We start from the raw sequence: 10,393 nt of genomic DNA on the forward strand, positions 1-10,393 counted from the left end.
GATTCAAGAACATGTATACTAGTAAAAGGCGGCCGAAAGAAAATAAATAAAGGAAGGCGCCTCTTGCTTTTGTCTTTGGTACACAACTTTAGACCTAGTCAACTTGCAACTTGAGAAGGCATCAATGGATAAGCTCCTTCCACCTAAAACGTTAAAAGTACATCATCCTACGGAGTATAATAAATTATAAATATTATTATCCTCGAAAGTGCTAAAATGTCCATTATACACTCGAATATACTAGGTATTGTATATGATACACCGACAATCGATTTATGTTTGTTTAATCCCTCTCAAATTAAGATAATCCTTTTGTTTTGTATGTGGCATTAGGGCCAATGCATTAAGATTTTGAGAGTAGACTTGGGTCTTCAATACTTTTTCCAAATTAGTTATAAGAGATAAGTTATAATAGGATTACCATTTTTATTTTAATAGAAAGATATACCCATCTTCAAATTGCAGAAATTACTACGCGTTATAATAATATTCCCACTAATAAATTTTAAGGCGTATTCGAATTTACCTGAAGTTGGGATAATTTTGAAAGTTATCACACTTTTGGTTTTGACCTAAATAGAGTTATCATGACCCCACAACAATCTAATCTTATGCTACTTAACCAACCTAACACCAAATTACCAACTACTCGTATTACATTCATGAACTTTCAAGTAATTAAAGGACATGTATGTATAATCCAAACTAAAGATTCCACCCAAACAATAGCTTCTTAATGCATCATTACTAAAATCGTCAAACAATAGATGAATGAATGTATCTCAATCGAACTTTCCTAAAATCGACCATTCGAATTCTCGAAATTTTGTGGCAAGACTGGCAACAATTGCCACTCCAATTTTGATGGAAAAGAAAATAATGGTATGGAAAAAATGGCCAAAATTGAAAAAAAAAATAAGTTGGCTGTTAACTTGTTTAGAAGGATGTCAACTCAGCTTTCCGAACCCATTAGCCAATGAGAAAACGGAATATAGATCTAAACCTCGAGTCCGTCCGGGTGCCCCTCCTTTGAGTGAAGAGACATCCAGCACAAACCTGTTCAACCCATTAAACAAAGATTAATCAGAATATTCATGTCTAACATAGCTGAGTATATTCGAATGCAAAAGAGACTTACGAGTTCTTTGATGCATTTCCGAGATCTAACATTGTAGAATTTAAGTATATTTTGTTACCCACTTTTGATACCGAATTCACCATAGGAAAACCAATCTTTGGGACTGCATATAACAATTAAAATATTTCATCAGGCATAATGAGCTAAGGAAGACAGATCATACGAAGCTAACGTATCGATTTGGGAATTTACCAGATTGGTTTTTTTTGTCAGCAGATTTATCTAAGCCCAGGAGATTCTACAAGCCAAAATACTAAATTTAGCATTTCACTATCAACACAAGCTGACTTGAAAGAAAGGGTTTTTGAACCAGGAATAATCACCTTTAGAGTCTGGTAACAGGCCTCAAGATCATCATTGACCAGTACATGATCAAAGAGGCCAGGAGATTTTCCCTGTTCGAGTTCTCCCTTGGCATTGCGAAGACGTTTCTGAAGCTGCTCCTCAGTCTCAGTCCCTCTGTTTAAAAGGAGAGGTAAATTAGAATGAATCACAAAAGTAACTAATATAGGCATCCCAACTGCAAGCAGCTCTAGTTTACCTAGAACGGAGCCTCTTCTCGAGATCTTCATATGATGGGGGGCATATAAAGATAAAGATCGCATCAAGAGAACTAGCCCTCACTGACTTTGCACCTTGAACATCAATGTCAAGAATGCATCTCTGCGTAAAGAGACCAGTATAATTGTCTCAACGTTTTGTAGTATAGACGAGCAATAACTACTAATCTCTTTAAAGACGAATTGTTTACTAAATATGATGTTGTTTATACAAAAATGGGGAAGAAATAGAACATTCGTCCTCACCTTTCCTGCATCAGCAACAACCTCAACAGATTCGACACTAGTTCCATACAAGTTTCCATGAACTTGAGCAAACTCGAGGAACTTTCCGTCTTTTATGTCCTTCTCCATTACACTTCGCTCAGTAAAATGGTAATGAACCCCATTAACTTCCTTCTCTCTGGGAGCGCGGGTTGTGTGGCTCACAGAGAATCCGAACATAGACGGAAACTCCTTCATGAGCATGGCAATCAAAGTGCCCTTGCCCACACCAGAAGGACCACTGATCACAATAGGTTTCCCAGCATACCCCATCACTCCCTTACTCCAAGCCACAACATTATCACACCCTAAAACCTTTTTCTGTTGTCTAACATATGGTGTGTCCACCTATCAATAAATTGCACATTAATTAATCATAACTGCCTCAAATTACATAAAAACAAAATATATTCCAAGAACCATCAACATTGAATGTTACAACTAATATACCCTCTTATATTCATCATTCCACACAGATTAACTCAAATCATCATAATATTCTTCCAACTATATAGGATCCTCACCTCAAGAAACCAAAGATTATCATCTGTGGATGCACCATTCTTGATCACCAAAACCCGATCCTCGCCTAGCGGCAGAGCCCAAAGATCAGAGCTCAGAGATGGCTTTGTGCCCAAAACTGTAGGATATACCCTATAATGTTCATGACACTATGTTATTCAACCTACAAACATAACATAACATAATCAATCAATAAAACAACATTCATTTAGCTTACCAGTTTTCCAAGGAGTTGTCAAAAACCTTAACTCCAATGGACAATGTTGAATCATCATAATCCCCAATTAAGTACTAAAAACAAACCAACAAACAAAAATCAATAAAATCGATACAAAGTGAATTTTAAAAACTATTGGTGAAAGAAACAAAAATCATAGTATGACAAATTCCAATACCTTTGTTTTACCTACAATAGTTGTTGTTTCTCTACCCCTACCAAACAAATCAACCCCATTTCCATTACTTTTCTGCAGATCATCAAACAGAAAAGCTGGCGCTTCACCCTGTCAAAAACAACCCCAGATCAGATTTCTAAAAAATACAGGTAACCCAATTTGATCTCCCTATATTTCAACAAAAAAAATCATCTACTTCAGGTATGAACCATTTTATATTGGCGTCGGTAAAACAAACAATGATGTAGACGTCATTCGATCCCGGGTCTCGGGTAACCCGAAAAAATATAACAAATCTTTTAAAATGAATGAAAGTAAATAGAAACAATGAACTTACCATGGAGTAAATCTTCTTACTCCAACAAGAGACTCAAAACACCCCTAAACTGCAATAAAAACACAAAAAAATAGATCAAAATCAAATTCAATCACCCAAATAAGACCTAAAAATGACACAATGTAGCACGGAAAAAATCTGGGCAAAATTAACATAAACCCCAGATGGGAAATTACAGAAACAGAATAAAAAACTTACCCAAATCCTAACTATAACCAGAGGATCAAAGAAGCAATGTGTAATGAACCCAGTACCTAAAAACTTGAATTTTTCTTTGTTTTATAGAACCAAAAGATAGTTTTTTAAGAGGGGTTTTAAAGCAAATGGAAGAATGAAGAAAACCTAATTAAAAAAAAGGAAATAAAAACCCTAAACAAAGATTGATTGAAAAGGGGTGAAAGATGACAACTTTAAGTGAAAATCAAATCAAATAATATGAATGGAATTAAAGTAAGACAAACTTAGGATTGAAAGAATCAGAAAAGTGTAGGAAGAAGAAGTAAAGAGAAAAGAAGAGAAGAATTGGCATATTTGTAGGCAAAAGAGAGAGAGAGAAGAAGAAGAATAATTTAAAGTGAGGGAAGGGTTAACAGAAGGAGGTGGGGTTTGCTGGCTGCCTTTGTTTTTGGGTATTCCAATTTCAATTCCTTGTAGAAACACAACCCAGATTACCGGACTCCTTCCTCTTCTTTGGTGGGAGCTTTTTCTTTATTTTTTATTTTAATTTTTTTTACAAAAGAAAATAACTAATAAAAATAATTTATGGGGTCCTTGTTGATTTGAGTGGTTACAATGTTTTTTTTTTTTTTTTTTTTCATTTGTACTTGTAATCTTGTATATATATAAATGAAAAGAAAAATAAAAATGAAACAAGTTGACAATGGTAAATTATGGAGTATGAATAAAATTTATCACAAAATACTGCTATTTTCTTCGTTTAATTATTTCAAATTCATATTTTTTTTAAATATTGCAACATTGGAGAATTATGCTTTAGCTGTCTTAGCTTTCAGTAAGGCTGGCAACGCACAAAACAAAACGTGTGATAAGCTGGCAACGCGTCGCTTCAGTAATTAACAGAACTCATTAACGGCGTTAAAATGAAAGAAAACACGCAAATTTCAACAACAAATCAATTAATAAACTTTGATGCTTTTACTAACTCTATTTTATTACCAAAGACACATCAAAACTTTCAATTCAAAGCAACAAAGATTTTGATAAAATAGATAAATAAATAATTAATCAAATGTAATCTTCAGCTTACCATTGAAAAACTCATAATATGTATTGAAAACTAGAGTTAGTCATCAATGGTCCAACCCGAAAAAAAGTGCAAGTTTGAGAAAGGATTTTTTTTTTTTAAAAAATTTAAAACCTGAACCCGACCTGAAAAAATCCATTTTTACCCGATAAACCCGATGAAAATTTTACACTGCACCCTAGTGTACCTTCTCCTACCTACACACCCCTCCCCCAAGTGACGTCATTTGGTTCTTTTTTGTATTTACTTTTTTTTCTTTTTTTGTTATATACCATTGCAAGTTAATTCAATGTTTTGAGTTTCAATTCCATGTAAAAATTATTGTACTCGTATAAAATAAAGAGTGTGAAGAGATTTCAATGGTATCAATTATAATAAAGCAATTGATGATCCTTGTTTCAAAAAACTAAAAAAGCAATTAATGATCCTAAATTCCTAACTCACAAGCATTCAACTCAATAAGCAAATTGCAAGCCTAATCAAAGCAATTACGAACAAATTGCAGTTGTTATGGCAGCGGTGGTGGTGAGATGATGGTGGTTGTTGTGGCAGCGACAGCGAGACAACAGTGGTCGTGGGGAAGTAAGGTAATAGTGGTTATTGTGGCTTAATTAATTGAGAGGGAAGGTGCAAAGGATTAAGAAGTAGGGAAAATATAAAGAAACTCAAATCACCATTGATAAAGCTTGCTTCTGATTTTAATGAGAGGTGTATAATTTTTAATTTTTTTTTTATAAACAGTATACTCGTATAATTTTATAATTGAACATATAATATTTTAAAAACGAACATATTTATTTGATAGTTGTAAATGAACATACAATTATTTATAATTGAACATATAATATTTTCAAAATAATGAACATATTTATTTAATGGTTGTAAATGAACATACAATTATTTATAATTGAACACATAATATTTCAAAAATGAACATATTTAATTAATATTTGTAATTAAACATATAATATTTAAAAACTGAACATATTTATTTAATAGTTGTAAATGAACATACAATTATTTATAATTGAACATTTAATTAAGGAGTATTATTATAGATGAAAAATGTATAAAATTTATAATTTTTGTACTTGTGATTGAAAATTTTTGAAGTAAAAATAACTAATTCATGATATAATTGAGTGCTTTAATTAGTATTATAAAAATGAACTTTTAAGTATATGCACATGTTCATTTTAAAATTAATGCATTTACTTGTTAAAAATGAAATGATCATGAATAAGAATGAAAATGAACATTTATCAATACGTAAATTAACATTTATATATAATGAAAATAAATATTTATCAATATGTAAATTTACATTTATCATTTATTAAAATGTGAATGACGTTATACTAACCTATAAATGAACATTTAACAAAATAAAAATGAACATTTATAAAAATAAATAAAAAAAAAAAATAATAATAATAATAATAATAATAATAATAATAATAATAATGAAAATGAACATTAATTTGGTGAATTAGAGAAGGAGGTTGTTGCGTTGCTTAAGCGAATTAAGAGGTTCTCAATGACGCAAGACATTGGAGCACGTGCTGCAACTTATATTTTACTAGGGTAGGCTTTGTTATACCTAGAGGAGTGGGGGCCCAAATTGTATCTTGGCTTCCCACTAATTTATTGTAGGTTGTATGACTTTTTTGTTTTTGAGATATAATAATAATAATAATAATAATAATAGTAATAGTAATAGTAATAGTAATAGTAATAGTAATAGTAATAGTAATAGTAATAGTAATAGTAATAGTAATAGTAATAGTAATAGTAATAGTAATAGTAATAATAATAATAATAAACTACAAACTATAATCTTTGTTTCTCTTCTCTTAAACGGATTCCTTTGCTCTGCAAACAAAACTGAAGAATGTACTGATATAATTTACTAGTTTATCAATAAAAATTACTATAGTATAATACTTATATTGATATAAAATTTTCATGGCTGATGTTTCGATTACATTTTCGAAATACATCACAACAAACAAAATTAGTAAAACCTATGGTTTATACTCTTTTTCATTCCAAATTTAAACAAAATAACTTACTTTTTCATATTTTGCGTCTTGTTTATTGAATTTCATAGTGCTTGAAGATTTTTTTGTGATAATTTAAAAACAATTTTGCAATTAAAGCTTTTGATGAGAGAGAAACTTGCAGAGGAAAGGGTGTGGAGAGAGAAAATGTAAAAAAGGGTGAGGAGATATAAAATGAAAGTTAGTGGAGGGTGTGGATAGTACTCTAAATGATGCGTTTAGAGGGGGTGTAGGGTGTCCTACCTACACTAGGGTCTAGTGTTCACTAATTAAACCCGACACTATTTGTGGGTTTGTGCACAAGATTTTATTCATTTGGCCAGCCCAAGTTTTATCACCTTTGCTGAAAACACACCAAAATAAATCAAAATTAGGTAAACCATTGTGCATAAACGGGTAACATAAGGAGGTGACTTCATAAATAAATTGTATATTGCAAACTTCTAAATATCTCTCCCTTTTCATAATTATCGTTGCAATAAAGCATTGAATAAAGTTTTAGGAAAATTATATGGTGGGGACTACACGGGAAATTCTATAATATAAAGTGTAGTTAATGAGAATATAATTTATGTTAATTAGTTGAAGAGAGAAATAATAATAAAAAAAGGAAGTTTTGCATAAAAATACCTTTTGATACATACATATATATATATATATATATATATATATATATATATATATATATATATAACCACCTTTTTTATAAAAAAAAAAAGTTAGCTAAGTATTGAACAAATATTGCATCATATTCATTTTAGAAAAGAAAATATTTGTATTCACACTACAAATACCCTACATACCCTTACCTTTTTAACACTTGATTCTTTAATCATGTTTATATTCACATAAACAAATTTGTACTTTTACCTTTCTCTCTCTTCCTTTATCCCACCATTAAAATTTGTGTCCAACCCTTATGGTGTAATATTAAAAGAACGAAAGAAGAAATAGTTATAAAAGAGTAGCGTAAGTAGAGTTGGTACCTTTACAAATATTAGTTCCCCGTACCAGTTGTTAAGTAACCCTTCCCCTCAAAAAACTAAAATAAGGAGTTAATACCACAATAGGGTATGTACTAAACTTTGGTGAAAGTAGCAATTAAGGTACTGAAGATTCATTTTTTGCAAATTGGGTACTGAATCGAACATTACCTATTGTAATCAGTTGCATGCAATTTTCCTTAAAAAAAATTAAATAATGATTTTTCTCTGTCTTCCCCTCCTCTCCTCTCCACTTCCCTTAAAATTTCTCATTCCTTTTCTATGGTAGGTTAGCCCTTCCCAACACCATAACCCATGCTCACAGCTAGTCCCACAACCTCTTAGTTATTAATTCAACCCAATGAAAATTTATATAGTAATATCCACAAAGAATCAACAACTAACTCATATTTAATTATTAGTGCAATATTTCACTACCTTTATTTAAAAAAAAAAAAAAAAAAAAACCACCCTCACTACAACCCAACGCCCACCCCGTCTCACCCACTAATTACCGCTAGCCTTCTCCCAACCCTGGCCTCTTTCTCTTACACTTGTTAGCTAAACTCTTCCACCTCCCTAAACGACCAGATTTTGGACCTGTTCTCTTTAACTTAATTTCAATTCAGTTCAGTTTCTAATTTCCTTTTCTCATAAACAATAATTCAGTTCAGTTTAGTTCAATTCAGCTCAGCTCAGTAAATCAGAACATGCCCTTTATCGATTGAGAAAACCACAATATTCACCTTGAATGTCCACCCTAACCACCAAAATTAGGGATGTTCAGAGTTACCAATTGTGATTTGGTGCGGTTTAAAGTTTGAAAATTGCGGTGCGGTTTCTATAAATGACCAAACCACAATTTGCAGTTTGGTTCAATTTTTGAAAAACAGACCAACCTGCACTTTGATCGATTTTCAATTTAGATCATCAAGCTTCAAAACAATTTTTATTAAAATATATATGAAAGAACTTTAAAATATGATGCAATGTTTGACTATTAGCTAATTAAAGGTAAAAAAAAAAAGTTTAATATTTGAATAAAGTTAATAATCACAAAATAAAATAAAAGTTTTTTTTTAAAAATAAATATTTACAACTTTTTAAAAAATGTGATTAAATCACAAACCGCTCTGCACCAAACCGCTAAACTTTATTGTCGTATTTACTCATATAATAAGTAACCCCTAAAATTGAGAATATATAACCTCTATACCCCTTATTAGGTAACTCCTAAATATACTATCATTAACGGGCGTGTTCGGCAGTAGTTTTAGTAAAACACGACTTAGTAAAAAAATGAGTATTTGACAATGTATTGGTGGGAGTAAAGTTTAGTGGTTGGAGTAGTTTTTGTAAAAAAATTTATTATTAGCCGTTAGAATTTTTCTTCTATTTTTTTTTAATATCACAGCTTATACTATAGCTAGTTAGCAACTACTTTACCAAACACTCATATTTAATTATTTATTTTCACAGCTATAGTTGTCGTTGACAGTTAACGGATACACATACAACTAACAACTACTACCACAGCTAACAACCATCTCTACAGACTACAACTACATCTTGCCGATCACTCCCAACCTCTGCAATATTTGTTGTAGCCCTATTATGTACAACTCCCTTCGTCCCAAAGTAATGGACACATAGGGTTTTATTTTTCGAGATTTATATATCAACCTAGACCATAATTTATTAGTAGCGCATTAAATATAACTTTTATCATGAAATATATTTTTAAACAGGTAATAATATAAAGTTGAATATCATAATACGAAATTTTAAAATAATTTATAATTTTATAGGAAATATATTCAAGCTCAAAGTATTGCATTCACGTGTGTGCTAAACTTGATTGTGTCAGTTTTTTTGGAATATATAGAGTATGCTTTTTTATTTGTAAGCACTATAAAATCCCAACAAATTAATTAGCATTTTTTTTTTACTTAAAACATCACAAAAAAGTACAAAAATGGATTTAACACTTCAAAAACTAAAACTTTTATAGTAACACCATTAAAAAAACCCAAAAAATGGATTTCACAAACACTTAACTAATTCCATCCAAAAAACCATTAGTAGGCACCCACAATGTGCAGGTGTCATTTATCTATTAGGTAAACTAATAAAAAAAAAACTTAAACCCTTACCCAGCCACCACTGACAGCCCTACACCCCACCGCTGTCGCCAAGCCCAATTTGCTACCGGAACTCCCACCTTTACCCTCGAAACCACCAACCCTCATCCCTTCCTTTCCCCCTTAACCCTCTCCTACCCCCTTCCTTGTCGGATCTCCCCCTTCGTTTGACCCCAACCCTCCACTCTTTAAATCCTAACCAATCAGAAACATAAGCAACTCCTATTCCACCACCAAAAAGGCCACTAGCGGTTGAAATCGGCCAGGGTCGAATTTGACCCTAAATCGATCGATTTCGACTACTAGTTTTATTTTTATGGAGTAAGAAAATTATGGGTGGCTGCCAGTTTAGGGTTCATGGTGGGGGTTTCTACTGATTTGTGGGATTTGCTGGGGGGCTGTGGTGGGTGGGGTGATGGTCGGTGACTTTGATAGTGAAGGAGGGGGTTCTGGCGACAGTGGGGGTGCCGACGGTGGGGGGTATGCAATGGCTGCTGGCAATGGTTGTGGGGCTGGTTTAGGTTTAGGTTTTTTTCTTTTATTTATTTATTTTTATTTTTATTTTTATCACTTTTTTCTTAAAACAAATGCCTTATTGACACATTTCCATAGTGGGTCTCACTAATATCCAAAAACCAGTTAAGTGGTGGTGAAATCCAATTTTTGGATTTTTTGTCGTGTTATAATAAATGTTTTAGATTTTGTAATATTATAATCTATTTTTTAAAA

The 10,393-nt window shown here is 31.8% G+C and overlaps 1 protein-coding gene across 1 annotated transcript; it reads right to left on the reverse strand.

The window, feature by feature from the left end:
• Positions 1 to 628: 628 nt before the first annotated feature.
• LOC110691471 (guanylate kinase 2-like) lies at positions 629 to 3,929 on the reverse strand. The gene is made up of 11 exons (XM_021868413.1): positions 3,415 to 3,929; positions 3,217 to 3,265; positions 2,880 to 2,987; positions 2,702 to 2,775; positions 2,487 to 2,616; positions 1,945 to 2,310; positions 1,680 to 1,801; positions 1,462 to 1,597; positions 1,331 to 1,376; positions 1,139 to 1,241; positions 629 to 1,056 (listed from the first exon to the last, which is right to left on the reverse strand). Exons 2-11 carry the CDS (start codon positions 3,217 to 3,219, stop codon positions 948 to 950), a joined length of 1,197 nt encoding a protein of 398 aa, XP_021724105.1. The 5' UTR covers positions 3,220 to 3,265; positions 3,415 to 3,929; the 3' UTR covers positions 629 to 947.
• Positions 3,930 to 10,393: the final 6,464 nt, after the last annotated feature.

This window comes from Chenopodium quinoa, unplaced genomic scaffold (assembly GCF_001683475.1).
Source record: "Chenopodium quinoa cultivar QQ74 unplaced genomic scaffold, ASM168347v1, whole genome shotgun sequence".
NCBI classification, from domain to species: domain Eukaryota; kingdom Viridiplantae; phylum Streptophyta; class Magnoliopsida; order Caryophyllales; family Amaranthaceae; genus Chenopodium; species Chenopodium quinoa.

Bases quoted from the DNA above. Each gene is read 5' to 3' on its own strand.
- LOC110691471 (XM_021868413.1), bottom strand. The intron at 1,598-1,679 runs GTAAACTAGAGC...CCTTTTAAACAG, and splicing joins GAGAAGAGGCTCCGTTCTAG to AGGGACTGAGACTGAGGAGC. The intron at 1,377-1,461 runs GTGATTATTCCT...TTTGGCTTGTAG, and splicing joins CCTGTTACCAGACTCTAAAG to AATCTCCTGGGCTTAGATAA.